Source organism: Equus caballus, chromosome 7 (genome assembly GCF_041296265.1).
Source record: "Equus caballus isolate H_3958 breed thoroughbred chromosome 7, TB-T2T, whole genome shotgun sequence".
NCBI lineage: Eukaryota > Metazoa > Chordata > Mammalia > Perissodactyla > Equidae > Equus > Equus caballus.
Genome location: NC_091690.1, coordinates 47,932,881 through 47,957,162, shown reverse-complemented (window position 1 = coordinate 47,957,162; position 24,282 = coordinate 47,932,881). Strand labels below are relative to the sequence as shown.

At 44.2% G+C, this 24,282-nt stretch overlaps 1 protein-coding gene across 1 annotated transcript in view; it reads left to right on the top strand.

Moving 5' to 3' along the window:
* The first annotated feature begins 3,004 nt into the window (after positions 1–3,004).
* The window catches only part of LOC100064742 (zinc finger protein 709-like), a 44,554-nt gene continuing 23,276 nt past the window's right edge, over positions 3,005–24,282 (top strand). The window contains exon 1 of the mRNA XM_070274006.1: positions 3,005–4,020. Coding sequence (XP_070130107.1) covers positions 4,018–4,020 — 3 coding nt within the window. The 5' untranslated portion in view covers positions 3,005–4,017. The remainder of the gene's footprint in view (positions 4,021–24,282) is intronic.

Sequence of the window (24,282 nt, the reverse complement as noted above, 5' to 3'; positions counted from 1 at the left end):
TACCTGGAAAGTATTCATATGCTTAAGAGATTGGATTGCAAAATTCATTTGCATTGCAAAACTCAATGCATTTATCCACTTATTTGAACAGTTTTCTTAAGATACAATACACATAGTATACATCGGAGCCCTTTAATTTCTACAGCTCACTGGTTTTCTATATATTCACGGATACGTGCAATTATCAACACAGTCAATTTCAGAACATTTTTGTCACCTGAAAAGACACCCCTCTACCCTTAACCTACCACTGCCCTATCTTCCCACTTAGCTCCTCCGAGCACCAACCCAAGACAGCCACTAATCTGTTTTCAGTCTCTATACATTTCCATGTTTGTTGACTTTCAGATGAATGGAGTTATATAGTATGCGATCTTTGTGTTTGACTTCATTCATTTGGCATAATTTTTTCAGGAAATTCCATGTTGTAGCATGTATCAAAACTTCATTTGTTATTTTTAAATTGAGACATAATTGACATATACCATTATATTCATTTCAGGAGTACCATAGTAAGTCTAGTTAAGATCCATCACCACACATAGTTATAAATTTTTTCCTTGTGATGAGAACTTTTAAGATCTACTCTCAGCATATTTTAAATATACAATTCAGTAGTATAAACTCTAGTCACCATGCTGTACATTACATCCGTGTGACTGATTTATTTTATAACAGGAAGTGTGTATGTCTTGACCACCTACTATATTTATTCCATACAAGTTACATCTTATCCACATTTACGCGTATGGTTCATAGTGTGAAGTACACTGACGTTGTGAAACCAATCTCCAGAACTCTTCATCCTGCAAAACTGCAACTCTACCCATATTAAACAGTGACAGCCCACTGCCCTTGCCCCCCAGCCCCTGACAACCACCATTCTGCTTTCTTGATGAATCTGACCACTCTAGGCACCTCATATCACTGGAATCATACAGTTTTTCTCCTTTTTTTGACTGGTTTGTTACACCTAGCATAATGTCCTCAAGGTTCACCCATGTTGTAGCATGTGTCAGAATTTCATTTCTTTTTAAAGCTGAAGAATGTTCAGTTGTATGTGTGCACCACATTTTGTTGATCCACCCAGCTGTAGATAAACACTTGGGTTGCTTCCACTTTTTGGCTACTGTGAATAATGCTCCTATGAACACAGGTGTACAAATATCTGCTTGAGTCCATGTTTTGAATTCTTTTGGGTATATACTCAGAAATGGAAATGCTGGATGACATGGTAACACTGTAACTTTTGAAAAACTGCCGTCCTGCTTTCCACAATAGCAGCATGATTTCGCATTCCCACCAGAAGTGCACAGGGGTTCCCATGGATGTTTTCACTTTCCTGATGGCGTCCTTGGAAGCACAAAAGTGGTTAATTACAATGAAGTTCAGATGATCCTTTTTTTTTTTTTTTTCTGTTTTTGCTTTTTGTGTCAGATCTAATAATTCTTTGCCAAATCCAAGATCATATTTTTCCCTGTCTTTCCTGAGATTATTATAGTTTTACCTCAGGTTTAGGTCTTCAATCTATTTTGGTAAATTGTGTGTGGTATAATGTAAGGGCCCAACTTCCTTCTTCTGCATGTTGCTATCCAGTTGTCCCAGCAGCAACTTTTGAAAAGAATATTCTTTCCTCATTCCTGCCACCTTTTTTGAAAATCAATTGACCAGAGATGAATGAGTTTGTATCTGGAATCTCAATTGAGTCCACTGATCTGTGGTCTGTCCTTGTGTTGTTACCACATAGCTTGATTACTGTGCTGAGTAGTCAGATTTGAAATCAGGAAATGTTAATCCTACTACTTGGTTTTACTTTTGAAGATTGGTTTGGCTGTTCTGATTTCCCTGCAATTCTATATAATTTATGAAACAGCTTGTCAATTTCCTTTGTCAACTTAAAAAGCAAATTTGCCTGTTAGTTTATCTCAAAATGAGTTTATTTAAGAATAGGCAAAAGAATTGCAATTTGGGGTGTGCATGCTGTGGCAAACCATAGGCAAATCCAGAAAACCAAGAAAAGGAGCTGCTTTTATAGAGAAAAAGGGAGAGTAGGGAGGGGCTGTTCTAAAGACCGCCAGTGTCCAAATAGCCAAATCCCCTTCCAACCTCACCCCTTTACTTTTAATTTCCTAAAGCGAAAATCAAACTTCTGGCAATAAAAAAGTTTAATGGTTATTATTATTAGAAATTAGCCTCAGCAAAAATGCAGCTTCATTGAGATCGCTTGTGGTTCTTTGGCCCTGCCCTTCAGTGTCCATCTGTCAGATGGCCTCCAGGGATCCTTCTGTCCCTGAGCATGGCGGAATTATTGCTGAAGTTCAGGTGTACTTGGGTGGGGTTGTTCAAGTCAGATGATATCAGAAGTGAGCAGGTCCTCAAGGAATTGGGAGAGGAAGTGGTCAGATATGGTATCTGTCCATCCTATAGAGAGAGGATGCCTGTCGTGCAGTGATTCCAACTTGTCAGGATGAATATTCCTCTCCAGTATCCATCAATCAGTGAGATGATTATTTAGATAAAACCCAGTATCCTGATGTCTCATTATAGATGGATTAAATAGGATAACCACAAGTAAGGGGTGGGTCATGACCAGGAAGACTGATTTAACCATCAGCAAGAAAGATTCTCTGCTTATATTGTCCATGGGGTACAAATATTTTCATGTCAGAACCATTTTCTAAAGTTAACTATTCTGAGTACCCAGAAGTCACTTTTCTTCAGAAATGATGGCTTGTTTTTGCTCCCAGTGCTCCTCTTCTGAATCTGACTGAAGTGTTCGAAAGATGCCCACCTAACGCATCGCTGGTGCTGTGCCTAAACTCAATGGGTTCATCTCTTGGTGAGTGTGAAGCCAAAAAGCACAACCAAGGCAGAAGTAGGTGAAGAAACGTTTATTACTTGCACAATCAATGGAGAACACCAGGGATGTCTTCCAAAGCAGTGTCTCCCCATACAAGCGTTTGGGGGGTCCTTTAATTGTTACATCATAGTACAGTTCATGAATATTCAGTTAAGGAAAAGGCCAGAGATCAGGGTTTATTGCCTAACAGTCATGTTTCTTTAAGGTTCATGGGTAGCGTGTGCACATGCTACTACATACATTGCATGATCTAGAAATGGCTGATTGGTTCCTCCCAGAAGAGGAGAATTTAAAATGTTATTGAGATTATAATGGGGACAGTTCATTTCAGTTCACTTAAGAGCAGTTTGAGGCGGCTGGAACCGGCTTCAGCCAGCTTGCTTGTGGGACCCTTCTGTGGTTAGGCTCTTCCTGAAACTTTCCGTCTGCAAACACTCAATAGATAACGTTAGTGTCTATCAGATCCTTGGTTCCGCTTTCTTTGCCTAGTTCCCTGGTCACAGTGTCTGTGCTTCTGTGTGCTATCTGGTAAAACTACGTCAGACTCCAGTTGTCAACGAAAATTAAAATGGAGAGAGACTAATTATCGTATATGGTGAGGTGACTCAGTTCTGCGTGTTTGTAAAGAAGGATCACAGTGCCAGGAGTCCCCTCTGAGAACTACCTTTCAACGCAAGTTTCCCTGCAGAGGAAGAGTTCTGGCGGCGCTCAGCTCACTCAAGTTAAACTCGGAGGCCTGTCACTCAGACACAAGGGGGCGAGTCTCGCGAACTATCCAATCAGAGGCGGCGCCGGGGCAGGTGGGTGGGGCGAAGCTCCAACCACCCGGAAGTTGCTGCTGCTCCGGCCGCGCTGGGGACCGCGTCTCCCCGCCATTGAGGGATGTACGTGGCTCTGTCACCTGTTCTGTCGCGCTGTAACCTGCCCCGACCTCAGGAGTTGCAGGAAGGACGCCAAGGGACCCAGGAAACCTAGAAATGCTGAGAGTTCTGGCGGAGTCAGGGTTTGGGGGAGGCGTGTCTGGCCTAACGTGGACTTCCCTTCCCGCTCCTGCCGTTAACGGTCCCTGATGACTCTGCCGCAGCCTCTGTCCCGCCGTGACCTGCACTGGCCGTGGGGGTCCTAGGAAGGACTCGGGCGACCCAGGAGCCCTAGAAATGGTGAGTGTGCGGCCTCGGGGTGAGGACGCGGGAGGAGGGGCTGGTGGGAAGCGGCGGGGCGGGCCCGGCCTCCCGCGGTTCCCTCCGGGCTCTGCGGCCCCGAGTCCGCGGTGGCGCCGCTCGGCCCTCAGGCCCCTCCGGCCGCAGCGTGGTGGCGGGGCCGGCAGCCGGGCCCCGGGCGTCCTGTGGTGCCTGCGCGCGGCGACTTGGGCTGGAGCGTCTCTGGGCCGCTGTGCGCCCGCAGCCCCGCGTGTCCCAGACGGTGCGGGGCCCGCGGGAGGGTCCGCAAGACAGTCGGGCCTCGGTCTCCGGGGTCCGTGCGCGGAGGGGCTGCGGTCTGTGGGGTCCCCAGGGCCTCCTTTCTACCTGGAGGGCACCCGTTTTCTTCTGAATATTCCATATATTTGGGGAGCAGGGTCTCAAATCCATGACCCTGTCCCCAAGTCCAGGTGTTCCTAGGACTGGCAAAAAATGCTTAAATTTCCATTCTCTCCTCGCATTCCTAAATGCCATCTTCCTGCCTCGGATTCACAGCACTATCATCAACGATTTGTCCTCCTTGGTGGATTTGAAACAGACACAATATTTTAATTATTTTTTCACAGTCAATAAATGGGTGGCTGTTCTTAAAAGATTTATTTCATGTGTATGGATGTTTTCCATGAATGAAAAGTAGCCTATAACCACCTGGAACTACGTTGTGTGAAATCCTCGGGCGTCTCCCCCAGGATCTTTCTGGGCGCAGACATCCCGTGGGAAGTCCTTTGGGTGCAGGTTCCTCTTGAGAAACTTTTCTGGGTGATCTGTCCTGTCAGCACTGTCCCTACCTGAGTTAGTCACCTTTAAAAGATTTATTCACTTCATTTTAGTCTCAATGAAAAAATTTTTTTTTAATCAATACGACTTAAAACACAATATAAAATATTTCCAAAGAGACAAGTTAGAGGTGAATGTCAGAGAAAACACAATATTCCAGTTTTACATTGCCTGTACTAAATTCTTTCCCTTTTTGCCTCCCATGAAGGACAGTAACATTCTGAGGTCTGTTCTTTTATTTTGGGTGAGTTCAAGTGGATTTCCAGGGCTTAGATGTGCAGACGTGAAGTGTTCACATAAGATTAATAGTTTATAAAGCAATTTCGTGTCATGGGAATAATACTATTTTAACATTTTTGTTCTCAGAATGCAATACGTTCTTGAGGGGTTTCTTGTTGAACCAGCAAATTGCCACACAATTTTCTTCCATCATTGCCACGTAAAGACTGGTTTGAGTGTTTTAACTGGATTGTTCAAACACTGGATTTGTGTCATTTGAGGTATCAGTGATGGTCCAAAAAAAACTCCAGTGGGGGCAGAGGCCTGAGGGCACTGGATCTAAGCTAAGGCCCCCTTGAGCCTGCTGAGGGAACGCCTTGCAGGCCCAGTTGTCCTTCCTGGGGAGCCTCCCCTGCAGCTGTCCTACTGCTCACACCCCCATGGAAGGAGCCTTTATCCTGAGAGGAGCTGCAGAGCCCTGGAAAGCTGGGGGTGCATGTGCTCCTGGGGTGGGGAGTGACGCCCTGTCTGAGCTTGTGGTTGTGGTTCCTTAGGCCTGTTTCTAGACATAATTGGAGTTTTGCATCCTGAGTGTAGCCACTCAGAGAGTAATTTGTTTACACTGAGAAAGTCTGTGAGAGTCAGGAGCTCTGTGTCCTGGATTAGGGCCCATTAACCTGGGGGTCCATTTGGGTCAGAACCTTAAACTGAATGCAGCTGAGTTTCCTCACTGTGAGAATGGAGCCTGAGAGAGGGAGCATGTGCACTGTTCCCTGGGGAGAGGAGGTTGTGTGGGGCTCCCAGAGCTCCTTCCTGTGGCTGCTCAGGTGCCCTCCCCTCCTTCTCCAGGGACTGACCCCCTCCAGGGTTCTGTCTCCACCAGGAGAGTCAGGAACACGGGACCTTCTGAGTGTGGCTTTCCTTCTGTCCTGTGGGAAGCAGGCTGCTCGTCTGAGCTGATTCCAGTGTTTGTGTTTCTTCCCTTTGGATTCCTTTATCGATGGACTAGTGCAGCCCTTTGGCTCTAGTTTCTCTTAGCACTTGGGCCCAAAACTGTAAGTTGATGGAGAGATAGATGTGAGGAAAGCTAGAAAATTTTTTCCTTTTTTCATCAGTTTTCCTATGTGCATGTTTCTAGAGAACATAGAAATTTAAAAGGCTAAAATAACTGAAATTCTATTTTAATTGATGTGAGGAAATCTTCTGAAAGCTTATGTAAATCTTTGAAAATCCCACTTATTCCTGTAAATATCCCAGTGTGAGATAGAGGGAAAGGACAAACTAGGATGCCTTTTAGTCCTTTCAGTGAGAAAGACATTTGAAATTTTTATTTAGCATGGTTTACACTTTTGTAACTGTTAGTGTTTAAAAGAATTAAATGTTAGAATGGTTTCCTATGTATAAAAGTTAAAATTACAGAATATAAATTTCTGTTTATTTGAAATAAAACTGTTAAGTAGTAAAGTCTAACTTAAGACTCACTGCCAACATACCCTGGTCCCCTTCAGCGCTGTTACTCAAATCACCCCCAAATATACCGTTTTGATCATTTTTTTAGTCTCCTGTTAGTTTCTTTATATTAATCAATTTAGACTGAATATTTTTCTTACCCACTTTGTCCTTGTAGTGAGCAGTCAGACTCCACATTTTTGGGTGACGGCTCACAGCTTAAGCCTCACCCACCCTCCTCCCCTTGTGCCCCCACCTGGACAAGCTGAGGAGGAAGCCTGGGTGCTCTCTCCTCTAGAGCAGGCAGGAGATTCCCACCACCCCAGCCCCTGCCTGTGTGCAGAGCTCTTGCCCCGGCCCCACCCCCAGGCCCAGTGAAGCCCCAAGCCAGGCTCCCTTCCTTGCTTTCTGAGCCCTGTCAGAGCTGCTTGAGAGGCTGGCCCTGCCCTCCCCTCAGACCTCTGTTATATGAGTCCTAAGCCTTTTCCTACCCTGTGTGTGTGTGTGCGCGCACACACACACAGAGTCTCAACATCAGTCTCAACAAGAAGCCACCCCTCTGCAGGTGACCGTAAGAGTTGGCGCCCTGAGCAGCATGTCCAGACGTGACCCCACCCGTGGGTCTGTCTTCTCTTGCTCTGACTTGCTCCCCGTCTCTGCTGCCTGGTGGCAGCATGCGCTGTGGGCTGCTGCTTGCTGAGAGCTCGTGCTGTGAGCTGTGCTGCCCCGTGTTGCATTGTTGACCCACCAACCTCAGTTCTAGGTTCAGCTGAGCAGAGTTGGCTGTTTGAAGAATGTATAGGCATTTGGGAGCAGGAATATGGGATTGGGGCCTCCTTAAATGAGTCCTGGGTCAGTGTCTTTGTCAGGATTTCTCTGTGTGTTATAGTGAAGCTGTGACAGGAGCTGTGTTGACCTGAAGTACCCCATGGAAGGGAGTGGATAGACAGGGACTATACTCTGTGCAACAGGTGGGTCCATCAGATGGTCAGTCCTGAAAGAACTGTCATTTAAAAGAAAAAGAGAAGAGATGGGGAAAGGCAGACAGTAGGTGGTGGGCTGAGTCCACACTCCTAACACCAGAGGGCTCCCCAGGCCCCTTCAGTACCTCTGCTGCTGCCCCTGCCCCTACTGCCACAAAGACCCTGACCTTCAGAGTTAGAGGGGACACACTCATGGCTCCCCTGTGGCACAAGGGATTAGTTCACACCTGACTTAAGCCCAGGATCTAAAGCCTGTAAAGTAACCGGTTGTCATGGGGGAGGCTCCTAACCCTGATGGTACTGTTTTGAGACTTTTGGGTGGAAAAAAAATTTGTAAATACCAGGGTAGAGAGGCACTCCCTCCCCTGAAGTGTATCCCATGAGGAAGAAAAGAAAACAGGAAAGATCAGGAGGAAGGAAACGATAGATAAAATACTGAAACGAAGGTCTGCAATTTGACCCAATTGGAAATCCAGAATAAACTAAAAGAATTTGCATAACAAAACAGATGGAGGTACACTGCTTGACTTCTGGGCCTCTACAACATAGGTTCTGAATTAATTTTCGTATTTGATGTAATGCACTAATTCAGAAACATTCAGGGAGTTAATCAATACCAGGTGTCAAATTACAGTTATACCTGAGATCCCACTAAATTTAACTCAGGTGCCCCTGATGATCTTAAGGATGTTAAGGAATGTAATATAGAGGACAAACAGGACAAATGTTACTCCTTAACCATCAGAACTATGGTCTTGCCTAAATTCTCCATGGTCATAACACCTATTGTCCTAAAATATCCCATAGTGAGCTGGGAGGCTCTGATCCAATGATTCAAGAACTAAAATTAAATGAAGTCTTTGCCGCTTAAAAATTGGCTTGACAAATTGGGACCCAAGTAACTTACCCCACAAATCAGGTAATTGATATTGTGCGATGTAAGTTACCCAGGGCCTTGGAGGATTGAGAACTGTATAGAAAACCTAGCCAGTAAAGGGTTGATTGTTCCCAGTGCTTCTTTTACAGCCCAATTTGTCCTATTGTTAAACCTGGAAAGAACCACTGACACCTCAGAGTGGTTCACCTCAACTCGAGGCTGTGGCTGCACCACACAGACCCCTGTCCCCAGTCCCCACAGTGTGGAAACTACTGACCACAGCCAATCAGCAATTGATCAATATCCTGCTCTCACAGGTTTGGCTGAGTCTGTTCTGTCCAGTCCTGTGTCCACAGCCTCTCAGCTGCACTTGGCCTTCCCCTCTGAAGGGACATGATGCCCCTTTACTGGGTTATCTTCATGGATCTTCCACAGCTGTGTCATCACTGCCACCCACCCCCCCAACCCGCTCCACCACCCCCCACCCGCTCCACCACCCCCCACCCCCCCACCCCCCCCACCGTTGCAGGCAAGATCTGAACTGCATCCTGGTTTCTCCAAGAACACATGTATGACATTACATTAATGACAACATCTCTGAGGACATTCAGGACACACCAATATTACAAAAAAAGAGCTCACAAAAATTGAATGGGACATTGCCACTCATATGATATAAGGCCCTGACAACTTTTTAAAATTTTTGCAAATTATTTGGTAATGAGAGACCCGCTCCTTCTCTGACACCATGAAGAAATGGGTATTGTCACTTGTCAAGCCATGCTGTGGCAGATGTCCCACAAGAAAGTAGAGGAAGATGGACACAGATGTTAGCTCAGAGCCAGTTTTCCTCAAAAAAAAAAAAGAGTTTTCCTAGAGCACAGAATTCAGTACAGCACAGCTACACACCCAACTTTTCAGTACAGTATAAGCATTTTAATAAACATTTCATTACCATACAGTCTCATCTGTAACTGCCCCATGGAACGGACCACTAAAATAACACTAGAGGCAAGCTCTGTTTCACCAAAATGTCAACATCTGTAATATATGAAGCATTAAAAATTAGGAGTGCAATAAAAAAAAATAAAAAAAAAAAGAAATGGGTATTGTTCCCCTCAGCACCCACACAGCTACTAGTTTCTTTTGTTATTCCAGAATTAACATATTTCATGTCTACAAATTTTACTTGACCTCATTTGTGCTTTTACTTGCAAATTTGCCACCTTGAATGGGCACCCCTACCACGAAAGTCTGGAGACTCTTCAAATTGTCATACAACCCACACTCCTGTTAGTGTCCTCGGAGATTCCTTCACTACAGAGGCCTCAGTGACCTTCTGTCAGGTCTCCTGGGGTACCCATTGGTGGCCTTAAGTTGTCCATGGGCTTCTAATGCAAGAACCAGCCCTAGGCCCCACACGATATGCCATTAGAGCTGCAGTGACCTCTACTTACAAGGCTATCCTCCCAGTAGATGGCCCTGAGCACGGGACCCTCTATCCAGCTCACCGTCTTCACTGTCATTTGGTGTTTCAGCCATTGTAATAAGTGTCTGGTGATATCTCATTCTTCTTTTATTTGCAGTTTCCTAGTGACATATGATTTTGAGCATCTTTTCGTGTGCTTCTTTACCATCTGTATATCATTCTTGAAGTGTGTGTTCAAATCTTTTACCCGTTTTTAACTAGGTTGTCGTCTTTTTTTGAGCTTTATGGGTTCTTTGGATGTTTTGGTTACCAGTGCTTTATCAGTTAAGTGATTTTAAAAGATTTTCTGCTGGTTTGTGGCTTGTGTTTTCATTCTCTAAACATTGTGTTTCACTAAGGGGAGGCTTGTCATTTTAATGAAGTCAAATTTATTTTTTTCTATCTCAGATCTTGTTTTTGGTGTTGTGTCTAAAAATTAATCACCAAACCCTAGGTCACTTAGATTTTCTCCTATTTTATCTTTTAGGAGTGTTGTAGTTTTATATTTTATACTAAGATCTATCAATCATTTTTAATTAATTTTTGTGAAAATGTGAAGACTGTATCTAGTTTTGTTTCGTTTTGTTTTTTGCATGTAGATGGCCAGTTTTTCTGATATTATTTGTTATAAAGACTGTGTTTTCCCATGGAATTACCTTGGTGCCTTGTCAAAGTGGATCTATAGGAAGCAACTGACTTTTGCACCTTAGCATTTTACCTTTCAGCCTTCCTCTACTGTCTTCTGAGTTCAAGGGGTTTTCTTTGTTATTGGGGATTCTCTGAGATTTTCTCCATACACAATTTTGTGCGGCAAGGACAGTTTTATTTCCTCCTTCCCAATCTATGCACCTTTTATTTCCTTTTCATGTCTAATTGCGTTTACTAAGAATTTCAGTACAAAGTTGACTGGGTTGACAAAGTGGTGGGAGGGGACATCCTTGCCTTCCTCATGATGTTACTGGAAAGCATCTAGTTCCTTCAATGTAGTCCGCTAACATTAAACAAGAGCCCAGTTGATGTAGAGGGAGGTGTGGGCAGAGCGGAAGCATTCTCTAGTCCAATGATTTGGTCTCAATCTTTTAGTGAGCCTGTGTCCCTGTCCTTGACTTCCTGTGATATAATAAGAAATATATTTGATCTCTGTCCTCATTTCCTAGCAGAAACTTGAAGCCCTAGGAATTACTTGAGTGATAAGAGTGATATAGTGTTTTTTGTTTTAATGAGGCAAATCTTGACCAGCTCCTAGGTGGCTTCAGGATGGGGCTTGGGCACCAGAAACACCAAGCCTTGTTTAGAGGCTTGGAAATTACAACCCCAGCTCCCAGCCCCTGTGGAGAGGAGAGGAGAGGAGACCAATGGCCAATGATTTAAGAAATTGCGTCCACGTAGTGAAACCTCCGTCAGAATCCTTACAGATGGAATTCACAGAGTTCCTGGGTGGGTGAACACATGCAGGTGCTGGGAGGGTGGAGTGTCCAGAGAGGATGTGGAATCTCTGCAGCCCCCTCCACTCCACTCCCCTCACCCATACCACTGCCCTACGCATCTCTGCCTTTGTCTGTTCCTGAGTTGTATCCTTTAGAGTAAACCACTAATTGTAAGTAAAGGAGTTTGCTGAGTTCTCAGAATCATTTCAGTAAATTACCAAATGTACTGAGGTGTTGAGAGAATCCATGAATCTGTAGATGGCTGAGTAGAAATGCTGGCAGCCTGGGCGCTCCATTTGTGGTTGGCAGCTAAAGAAGGGGCATTTCTGGGACTGAGCTGTTAACCTGTGGAGTCTGATGTGAACTCTGCGTAGTTAGTGTTAGGATTGAACTGAACTGTTGGACACCTCTTTGGTGATGCAGAGTTGGAGAAGTGGCATTGGAACACAGACACCACATATTTAGTGTCAGGAGGGGAAAAAGCCCATCATCGTCACAATCGCCCTACCTTTGAGAACAGAGAAGGCTGGAAGAGGCTCAAGTTGGCTATTTCAGTGCCGCATCCTCACTTAGGCTTTGGGAAAACCTCAGTTATGCTCAGTTATGCTCTTGTGAAATAGATTGGTTTTTGTAGGACATGACTTGTTACGAACAAAATGCTTTCATATTTTTTAAATTGCTACTTTTGTCTCTCTTTCTCATTGTGGAGACAATGGTTTACACTGTGACCTCAGTTCTCTCATAGAAGAATTGTTGATTTCAAGTGTTTTTGAGAACTGGAATCTGGCTTCTGAGCTCCTTGCATGACAGACCTGAGACCAGAAGTGTCTGAGTCCTTTTTTTTCCAGTTTTATTGAAAAATAATTGACATACATGATTGTATAAATTTAAGGTGTATAACGTGGTTTGATTTACACATATTGTGAAAGGATTACCACAATAGGTCAGTTAACATCCATCTTCTCATATAGATAAAATAAAAAGAAAAGAAAGAAGGGAAGAATAAAGAAATTTTCTCTTTGTGATTAGAAGTCTTAGGATTTACTCTCTTAACAGCTTTCCTATATGTCATACAGCAATGTTAGCTATAGCTGTCATGTCTTAAATTACGTCCCGAGTACTTATCATAACTGGAAGATTGTACCTTCCAACCACTTTCTTCCAGTTGCCACTCCCCCCACTGCCCACCCCCACCCCTAGTAAGCACAAGACTGATCTCTTTTTCTATGAGTTTTTTTTTTTTTCAGATTCCACATATAAGTTGAGATCATAAAGTATTTGTCTTTCTCTGACTTATTTCACTTAGCATAATGCCTTCAAGTTTCATCCATGTTTTCATAAATGGTAGGATTTCCTTGCTTTTTATGGTGGAGTAATACTCCATTGTGTGTATATATATATATATATATATATAAATAGCACAACTTCTGTGTCTGCTCATCCATTGATGGATGTATATCTTCTCTGTCGTAGGTAGGGGCCTCAGTGAGTGAGGACGTCATCATCGATCATTGTTTTCCCACCATCTAATGCATGTTAAACACTGTTGGAGGAACTGCTTGGGTGTGGATGTAAACAATGGACAGCAATACCGAACGTTCTGCGTTCTTGGGAATAACAGCAATGGTTCCCCATAGAGATAAAGGCATAGACAGAGTTCATCTTCATTTTAGCCATGGTTAATCATTTTACTGCATGTGCTATTTGATCACGATCCAGACATGTGGGTATTTGTAGTATTTGTGTTTCTGTTTAAAATCAGTTGAAAATATTTGAGTTTGTCTTTGGGTTCAGCATATCATTTTGCTGCTCTTCAGAGTGAGTGACACAATTTGTCCCCCATGAAACCTTCATGTTTCTCCCAGTGTGAGGAAGGGTTCTGGTCATCTGCACAGTTGTAGCCCATCACGTGTTTTCCTCTGAGTAGAGTGATACCTGAGCAAATTCAGTGTGATTTCCTGGTTAACACACTAAAAAGAGCTATGAATGTTTAGAGGATAATGATCCAAGAAATAATTGAAGTGAGCTGTAGACAGACACCCAGTATCATTTTGAGTAATATCCTATATGGTGACAGAGGAGGTAAATTTGACATCCTCAAACTGGGAAATTTTCTATGCCTTTTTATAAGAGGAGTAGCTGGGAGGTTTTTGTTTCCATGATGCACAAAGCCCATTTTTACTGTTTTCAGGGATCATTTCCATGTGTTCACATTTCCAGGAGATATTATGGAAGACGGAGTAAAACGTGACAGCTTTTGTTTCATTAAACAACAACATAAATCCAAACTTATCCCCTTTTTTTCAGTGCTAATTTATGTTTTCTTAGCAGTGTAGAGATTATGTGCTTTTATAATTATTAATATCTATTTTATCCCCTTCCCCCATCCTTCCTCCCATGATGCAAATAAAGGAAGTTAAGCTCGGGGTCCTTCTGAAATTCACAGAGCTCATAACTGGGGAATCTCTTAGTTTTGAAGGCATAATGTGTGCCCCTTTCCTGGGCAATGTCAAATTTCAAATGCACAGAACACTGCAAGCTTTGCATAATTATGCACTTTTAGAAATGTGACATCAAAGTCACCAAACAGGACTCATAAGGCAACATGGTGTGTTCCACTTACATGACATTCTGGAAAACGCAAATGTATAGGAACCTAAGACAGATCAGATCTTCAGGGTGGCAGGGTTCAGTACAAATGGGCACCAGGAGAGTGTTCCTTTGGGGTGATGGAGCGTTCTCCATCCTGATGGTGGTGTAACTATACATTTGTGAAAACTCCCGACTGCTGTTAAAATAGTGTGTGTCTGAACTAAAAACAATTAATAGAAAACAACAAAAATGTCTCCACTTGCTAGAATTGTTAAACTCTCCTGAACTTTGGTTGCTACGTGTGCAACATTCCTTCCACCACCTTGGGTTCCTTCTTGGGAAAAGGGGAAGGACTGGGGAAGAAGGACATAGGCCACTATAGACTGTTCCTGGCACTCAGTCTGAATTAGAAAACTCCTTCTAGGGCTACACCTGCCCTCGTGTCATTCACATAACTGGTGAGAAAGTGATGGGGCTCCCAGCCTCCATCTTTGAGTTGACAGCAGGTTTCCTGGGTCATATCCTGGGAATGCGGTGGTCTGAAACATAAAGGTGCATCTGACACCTCTCCACGTGGGATCTGCCTGGGCGCATCCTCGTCTAACCCTTGGGCATCAACATCCTGTCTTCCCAGAGCAGGTCTTGAGGCCATTTGCAGCTCTTAAGTTTCCCATCTCAAGCCTACTCTGTGCCTCCTTGCTGGGAAACATGTTTAAATGCAACACCTGTCCACTCTGGAAATGTTCTCTGTTGTGTTGACCTTAAAGTTTGAAAAGGAAGGTATTTTAGCAGTAAAATGGGTTCATTTGGGAATAGCAGAGGAAGTACTTTCAGGACACGCACACTTTGGAGAACCGTAGGCAGGTAGGGAGAACAGAACAGCCGCATATGCTTTCATAGAGGACAGGAGGAGGCTGGAGGGGCTGTTTGGAACATTCTCCATGGAAGGAGAATGAGAGTTCAGGGTGGTGACACTGGCTTCTCATTGGCTGGGCTGTTACTGGGCAAGGAGAAGTTCTTCCTTCCTCCCGCTGGGGTCTGCAGAGTAAGGTTCCTACTATTGGGCGATGGGAGGGACACCTCTCCCTGTTTGAGGTCTACAATGTATGGTGAGCAGTAGTGATGAGATCTCCCCCTTCAGGGCTTCCTGACTCCATTTTAAAGGAGATTTCCTGTATTTGTCTTCACATTTGCAACCCCAGGTGACTGTGAGGTGAGGCAGTGGCAGAACCCAGAACCCATGTCATGAGGCACAGGCCCCTGGAGCACAATACTCCCCACTGTCACATGAACATCAGCTCTGCACCAACAAGCGCAGTTCCACAATAGTCTTAATGCCACCAGTAATGTCAAGAGATGCCCTGCCTTGTCCGAGCTCTGGGAGTCCCTCAGGCACCTGGCTGTACCTAAATCACTCTCCCTGAGATCTCTGGAACATTCTACCCTGTGGTTTCAGTGGCTCATGTGCTGACCACCCCCAGCTCCCTCAGAACCCTCCTCTAGAGTGAGTTTGGAGCCCACCCAAGGCCGGTGCTTACTTTCTCTGGATCAGGACTCACCCTGCAGAGTTCCAGCCCTGAGGCCTGTGGGGAATGGTGATCTCAGCCAGACCCTCCTCAGTCCCAGGGCCCCCTCCCTAACCATGGCTCCCAGAATGTAATGGGCACCATGCCAAATTCAGTGGCCGGAAATGGCAGAGATTTCCACCTTTGCTGAAGCGTACAGGCACAGGAGGTGGCACCCGCTTCTCCTTTGTTGGAGGCCATGCCCACTGTTTCTTGAACAGAAGAGGCAGAAATGAGCCAAGCCACATCCCAGTGTGCTCTTGCAACAACTTACAGTGCTTTCCAGGGTCCCCAAAGTGATGTTTCTGTGGCTGGGAGACCTGGAGTCTAAGGTCCTGAGGCCTCCACTCCCCCATCAGCAAATGTTCTAGGGTGGGACAGAGATCAAGGCCTCGGTGAGGATGGCCATGGGGCTGACCTGTGTGAGGTCTCTGTGCAGGTGAGACCTCAGGGGGTGATGGATCCCAGACTGTGGAGACCACAGCACAGGACGCAGTGGCTGGCTGAGGACGCATAGACCTTGTTGTCTGCACTGAGCTTCCTCTGGGAAAGCAAAGTGAGGAAGGGGCACGTGGTGAGGGGCGTGTTTCTGGAAATGATCATAGCAGCGTGAGGGGCTGGAACACGGTGATCACTGCAGCCATCGCGGGCCCTGACTCTCCCTCTTCAGGGCCTGGGCTGTGTGTCTCTGGGCCATTATCTCTGAGGGTCTGTGACTTTGGGTGTCTGTGTGGGTATGCGCACATGTGTGTCCAGTGAGGAAGCCTGTGTGATTTTGTCTGTCTGTCTGGGGGGCTGTGTGTGTAGGTCGGTAAAATCTGGAATGCTGTTATGTCATTTGGTGCCTAACTGCCCTGGTAGCACCTCCCTCACCGTGTTGAATTGAACTGACGTGAGCAGACAAATCCTTGTCTTCTTTCTGATTGTATTAAGCATGTGTTTTATCTTCTGTCTCTTAAGGTGTTTTGACATCTTGGGTGGCCTCTCAGACATAGGGAGACCCTGCCTCTCCCAGGGGCACCTCATTCCACGTTGGCAGTAGACAGCTTGCCTGGAGCAGGTGTCTCACGTGCATACCGCCCGACCCAGTGCCCTGTCCCTACAGACCTCCTTATCTGCCTCTCACACGCCAGACAGTATTCCCTGCCCTAAACCCACCCAGGGCCAGGAACCAGATGACTGAGGGCCATCCCTAGGCCCCAAAGGCTGCTGGGATTGTTCAAAGCAGCCAGTCCTGAGCTGCTTACTCTGCCCTGACTCACATTTCCTGTGGACCCAAATGAAGGCTGTGGCCTAGGTTTGTGTCCCACTCCTGATTCTGCCTCCTGAGCAACCCTGATGCAGCCCCTGGGACCTTCCTGGCGTGGTGTGTCCTTATCTTGGGAAATGTAAGTAATAAACTTCTTTCAATGACATTGGCCTGTCCATGTTAGCACTTAGTCACCTCCATAAATTACAATCTTAAGGGTACAAATTAGACCCTGATCCTAAAGAGAAAGTGTTCAGTGAAGATGGTGGAGCCACCGTGGGAGGACGGAGTGAGGTCTGTGGGAATGTGAGTCCACAGCAGAGCTGATGTTTCCCAGGGAGCCTGCAGCAGGGGACATGGGGGCTGAGCGAGGAGAGGCTCACCTTTGGTCCCCTCACTGAGCTCACAATAGAAAAGCAAAGTGACAAAGGGACAGTTCATGATGAGGGGGTTTCTGGATGCATTTATAGCAGTGAAAGGGGCTGGAACGTCATGACTGCAGCCATTTTGGGCCCTGACTGCCATCCAGTCTCCCATTTTGTATTTTTTGTAGAGATGTCCCGTTTGTACTGTGTGGTGTCAGGAAGGGTGAAACCCCTTCCCCATCTGGAGGAGCTGAGACCCCCTCTTTGGGGATTGGTTTGGGAGCCAGGAGACACCCCTGTACCAGGAGGGATGGGAGTGAGAACAACGCACTTTGTGAAGATCTGGGTCTGTGATGAGGTTTGTGTGTCTGTCTGTCTCTCTCTCTGAGCCCTGATGTGCAAAAAGTACTCGTGTGACAGGCCTTCTGGTAGGTGCTTTGGTGAACAAAGAGCAAATATCCCTGTTTGCTCTACAGCTGACATTCTAGGAGAGAAGAAAGAAGATATATAAGTAAAATTATACCATGTGTCTGATGATGGGCCCTAAAGAGTTAAGAAAAGTGGGGAGGAGTGCAGAGGGCCTGGGCTCTGTGTGTCTGTCGGAACATCTGTGTCTGCATCTGCGTGTGTCCTACAGTACGTGCCATGACAAGGTCTCTGTGGTTTTAGATATCTGTGGAGCTGTGTGTCTGTCCTTTGAAATCTGGAGCAGTTGCTTTTCCCATGTTCTTGCCTAACTGCCCTGGTAGCGCCTTTCTCACCACGGTGGGTGGAGCTGGTGAGAGCAGACATCTCTGTCTTCTCTCTGATCTGAGAGAGAAAGCCCACAGTCCTTCACCATCAAGAGTGATGTCAGCTGTGGGTTCTTGGCTGATGCTTCGTTTCAGGGTGAGGGAGTTGACTGAGGGAGGTTCTCATGGTTTATTGAGTGTTTTCCTTGTGAAGGATGTTGAACTTGGTCTCATGCTTGTTTGTATCTATTTTGATGATCCTGTAGTTTTTGACATTGATTCTATTAATGGTGTCTTATGTTAATTCATTTTCAGATACAAGCCAACATTTCTTTCCTGGATTAAATTCCATTTGGTTATGGTGTTTAGGTCCTATATAAAATGACCTAGTGTTTTGTTGAGACTTTTTGCATCTATAATAAAGAGAGGTATTGTGTACTATACTATAATGTGGTATATAGTGTAAAGTTATCTAATGCTGCATATAGTGTGCGTCTGTGTGTATGTGTATATAGAGAAAATGTAGGATGCAGTATATGTCTATGTATACACACACATATATATATAGTATATTACCTGTATATAGTATAGGTAGCATATGGTATAATATTATACATAATTAGTATATGTTATATATGAGTAGAACATATTATATATAAACATGTATAATTAGTTTTGTAGTGCATAGTATAGTGTTATATTTTACAGGTAGTATTACAGTCTTGGTGTGTAGCATAGTGAGTATCCTTACTATGTCTGTCTACAGAATTATTCAAATAAGTCGTTCACATCCTCCCATGGGAACATAGGGGCCCCTCACTGTCTTGATACCCCAAAGCCTGCCTTCCCACCCCCTGTTTGTTTTCCCTCCTTCTGAGTGCAGCTGAGGTGACAGGATGTGTTTCAGAAATTGTAACTAATTATCAGCCTGAGGGTTGAGGTGAGGCTCTGCGGTTTGATGTTCAGTACGTGCAGAGACATGTGTGAGCTTCTTATGTATTTGAGTGACTATGAGCAAGATTCTCCCAGAGTGCTTTCTCCCAAAGGGTGACCTTGGATAAGGAGCTCATGATGTTCTTGTTGCCAGGCAGCTAGACCATTGGCAATGAGCTAGAAGTCTGTAAAAATGTGAAGATGAGGTGGACTGTTAGCCGGGGCATCTCCTAGCATGATTGCCTGGAGTCTGACTAATCCTGCTGACCGTTGGGTCCTGTCTTTGATCAGAGATGGCCTGGTTGGGACCATCATATGATATTCAAATATGTGGATATGGAAATAGGTGCAGGACTTATTTTTACATGAACAAGATAGCAAAGCATATTTCACAGTGTAAACCATGTGGCCTTGCATATCCAAGGGAAGAAAGAAAAATATGTACCATGATTGCTTCTTTTGACATAAATGCTGAAAAGACTTACAAGACATTAATTACATTGTTATCCAGATGGTTGGGCATTCTAGATGTCAATGTTAGAAGACGTGCTAGGAGCGGCCTTCAGGCAGTTTTAAATCTCCGGCTGAGTTTTTGAAACTTGATATTTACAGTAAACAATTTATGATAAAAAAAATGTGTAGGAACTATAGTTTCTTTGTGTCGAATAACAAAAATTCAACCGAGTAAGTTGTAAAGATCTAATTGGCTTTATTGAGCAATTCCTCAATGGGCAGCATCCATCTGGCAAGTAGAGAGGAGCTCCAGAGGGTACAGAAAGGGAAAGGCTTTAAAGGCAGGACAAGGAAGTCATAACAGAAAAAAAGATCATTTTAGGCAAGGTTACCTCCCTTTGGGGACACAAGGGTCCTATTAGGTGGATGCCCTCATCTTCTTTGGGGGATGGAGGGGCCCATGTGGCAGATTGCCTCATTGGTGCTGACTAGACAGTCCTACCCTGACCGGTTAGACTCCATCCCTGGAGGAGGTTGAAGCTGCAGTTAGGGTAGGTATTTAGCCCTGGTTTGGTGACATGAGCTTGGCAAAAGTGACTCCACTTGAGGTCTGTTTTTATCTTTTTCACAATTTTCCCCTTTTTGATCAGACCCTCAGCTTAACTGAGATGTGATCAACATTTAAGGCGTTAGCACCACTCTCAGCCACCGCTGTGAAATTCTCTCAGGTTTCATTGTTCCTTTGGGTGGCATCCAGAGGTCGTGACACTTTTCCTTAACTCCTGTGACGTTCACAGATCAAGGCTTCAGGTTCACAGTCTTTAAGTTGGTCATCTCTCCACTCCTTTTCTGAGGTTCCAGTCTTAGGGAGACCACTTGCTTGGTGGTTAGCAGCTTCGAACCTGCATTTAAAGCTTTTAAGAGAATAAAATGCACCAGGGAGTTTGTTATGATTACATAAGCAGGACACTTCTCAATATCTGGGCTGCACTTTGGAGCCCTGGTCCCCAAGACCCAAACAAATCACAATAAAATTAGTCAAAGAAAGACACCATTAAAGGAGTCCCCTTTTAATAAAAGCCAAGTGGCTTGCTCAGTGAATTGAGTTTCACCTTCCCCAGGAGTGTTCATTCAGGAGCAGCTGGTGGTGGCCACAGCACAGACAGCTCCTTGCTCAGCTGAAAGAGAATCAAGGGCTGTCCTGGTGCCAAGGACAACTTTGGCCAGAGAGGCTAAGGATCTTTAATGGGCTGCTCTTGTCTTAGCAATGGGTTTTGCAAAATCTTCAAGAGCTAAGCAGAGGTTTTCTGATCTTATTCTCATTTACCTTTCCTCCTAACCAGAGCAGTATGGCCCTGTCAAAGGAGGTGAATCCCGAGGCCTGAGTGCCTCCTGGTACATCTCTTCTAACTCAATGATGTAAATACAGGGGAGTCAACCAGTGAAATGTCCTGTTTTTGAAAAGTTAGGGGTCAGTTAGATAACCTAAGAGGCCCTGCCCAGCTATGCACCAGCCACCCAGGCATTCACAGACCCAAGGAGAAGGATCACCACCACAGACAAGGATCAATCCTGTAAGGGCACAAACCACTCCCGCTAAGGTGGCCTTGTTCATGGATTCACTCACAGGGATTGTTGCATTTGCCCATTCAGGCCAGTCAGTTAGATTTTCTCCTAGCTTGGGAATAAAAAGTCGGTCTAATTTTCAGAGGTTACCCTTCTTAGCAATAGCTGGGGGGATCCAGATGATGGCATTATCCTTCCAGGTCAGTGCCAGACTAAGGGACAGAAAGGAAAGAAGGGTTTAAGTTTAGCTAAAGTAGGAAGTGTTGATCTGGCATCTGGGGAGGAAGCCGTCTACCTCCATGTCAGCTACTTCTCTCCCTTGTCAGTCTGATGTGGAGGTCCCCAGCGTCTGCACAGGACCAGATGTCAGGAGGAGCGTCTTCAGCTGGGAGGGGTGTGTCCAAGGTTCAAGCCCCTGAAGTGTGGCTGTCATCTGGGTGGTGAGGAGGACCTGGTGTAGTTTCTTCCAAAGAGATTTAAGAGCAGTCTTTGTTCTTACAAGTTCATTTTTATGATCTTAAAGTTATCAGAAATTTGTACTTGTCAAAAAGTCCTTTTCTTAACAAGAAAGGACTTTTATGGAGATTCCTCAAAAAGTTAAGAATAGAGATACCTTATGACCCAGCCATCCCACTACTGGGTATCTATCCTAAGAACCTGAAATCAGCAATTCCAAAAGTTCCATGCACGCCTATGTTCATCGCAGCATTGTTCACAATAGCCAAGTCATGGAACCAACCAAAGTGCCCAGCAACTGATGATTGGATAAAGAAGATGTGGTATATATATATAATGGAATACTACTCAGCCATAAAAAAGGACAAAGTCATCCCATTCACAACAACATGGATAGACCTTGAGGGTATTATGTTGAGTGAAATAAGCCAGACAGAGAAAGACGAACTCTGACTCCACTCATAGGTGGTAGTTAACATATGGACAAAGAGAACTGATTGGTGGTTGCCAGGGGAAAGGGGGGTGGGGGGAGGGCACTAGGGGTGAAGTCGTGTACCTACAACATGACTAATAATGATGTACAACTGTAATTTCACAAGGATGTTAACTTTCATAACCTTAATAAAAAAAATTAAAAAAGGGACGTTAAAAAACAACAACAACAACAAAAAACACTTTCTCAATCTTAACTAGTCCCTTTAAGGGCATCCAGCCAAATTGACCAAATCAATCCTGGAGGCTTCTGGATTCATGTCAATCAGTCTATGCTTATTTTGCTAATACTAGTCTACAATGACTCTTCCACTTTCTGGTTAATTTCATACTCACAAAATTCATTCCATGCTTATTGAATAATAAATATCTCACTCTAGTATATTAGACTAGAAAAATTCATATCTAAAATTTACCACTATTTTCACTACCTGTCAAACAGACCATTTAGAAAGGGTGACAAAGGTACAAAATCTTATTTGAAGATGTTATAATAGCAGAGATGACCTATTTAGGAATGCCATGCTTATATTACCTTTTGAATTTTATTTTTGTTTGGTAAGCCTTCAACAGTGCTTGTATATCCACTTGTAAAAAAAAAAAAAAAAAAAAAAAAGTCCTTTTCTTGACTCTCCTTGAAGATGAAGCACATTTCCAGGGGCACTTTTGTAAAAGCATCAGAGTAATACAATAATTCTCTGTGAATGACAAAAGATTTAAAAATGCCCTTGGTTAAAGATCTGGTGAGAGTTCCTTATAATGGAATTGACCAGGAAAATTGGTTATTTTTGTAACATACAACATTTTAAGATAACTAGAATTTTGACTGATGACATTATACCAGGGCATATCAGATTTCCAGGAATTTCACACAATTTCTGGAACACTTAGAACACATACCTATATGAACACAATATAAAGTAAGCTTAGTATTACTTCTTGTTTGACAATGCTTCCCAATGACAATGATTTAACATATCAAATACAACTAATTAGTTTTTTAACTTCTCCCTTTTTATAAGGAGAGAGAACAAATCCTTTGAGATGTTCTAGGGCCCTCTGGAAAAGCCCAGAGTTAGTTCAAACTCAAAAAGACTTCACTTAGAATTGGATTTTGGGGAAGTTTGTCAAAAATACCAAAAAGTTTTAGATACTTGCTAAATAGGATCACAGATATTATGAATCAACACTTAATTATCTATTTGATCAAAGTGACAAAAGATTTTAAAGGCAAATACAGAAATTTATATCATTGTGAGTAAACTTTAGTTCTTTTAATATCGAGTGCATTGAGGTTAAGTAATCAAAGACCTGATGAAGACAACATGGAACAAAGATGATTATTTTGAGAGACTGCAAGATCTTTGTTTTATTTTTTCTAGGCAGTTTACTTAAAAAGCTAAAGAAACAAACCTTTTATAATCTCTGATTATCAAGAGCAGACCAATAGTTCAAGAAAACTTTGTCCTTTAAACAGAGAGAAAACCAAATGCTAATTTTGCACCAGCTTCCTTTTGATATTAAAACTTGTTTACTTAATTAAATTTATTCCAATCTGAGCCAGCCCTGGCCACACAATAAAATTCCTTTTCCTTATTATTTTTAGTGGTTTTATTTACATATATTAGAGTTTTTAACCCTTAGAAAATTTTAATTTCTAGTGAAAGCTAAGAAGTGAGCGATTATAAACTATCTTTTACATTAGCATTCAGTGAATTGGCATATTATAAATGCTTTTTATGATTTCTAGAAACAGGTGCTTCCTCATACTAAATTTTTCAGCATGACACAACATGTTTACTAATAGACTGAAACATCTTTAATTCCTCTCTAGATGGAAGCAAAAAGTGGATAGTTCATGTTTCAGTATTGCATCTTATTTGCAAATGATCTGGATATTCAGTCAGTTTAACTTAACTCATCATTTAACTTTAAGGTTACAGGTTACCAGAAAGACTTGGGGAGACTAAAGAAAAAGTTGACCTTTAAGCTTTTTATCTTACCTTCATCTGTTTAATTTGCTTGTTCCTAACAACCAAGTTTAGATTACCCAGAAACACTTGAGGTCTCTCTGAGGATTGTCAGTCACCTGCCCTAAATGGGCCCTGGGGTCTCTGCTGCAGCCTTTGTCATGCTGAGACCTGCACTGGTTGTGGGTTTCATAGGAAGGACTCAGGGGACCCTGGAGACCTAGAAATGGTGAGTGTGAGGCCCCAGGGTGAGGAGACAGGGAGGAGGGGCTGGTTGGAACTGGCCATAGCAGGACCCGGCCTCCCCATGGTCATCTCCAGAGTCTGTGGACCTGAGTCTACCAGTGGCACTGCTTGGACCTCAGTCCCCTCCAGCTCTCAGTGTTGGGGCTGGTCTGGCAGCCAGGACCGCAGGCATCCTGTCCATCACTGCACACAGTGACTTTGGCCCCAGAGCCTCTCTGGCGACTCTGTGCCCACAGCCTTGTGTCTCCCCAGATTGTGCAGTGACCACGGGGAGGGTCATCAGGGAGAACTGTGACTCAGTCTCTGAGCTTCCTGCTTGGGAGGAGCTCTGGTCTGTGGGGTCCCCAGTGCCTCCCTCCTCCCCAGGGGGCACCCATTTTCCCTGAGTTTTCCAGATGTTTGGGT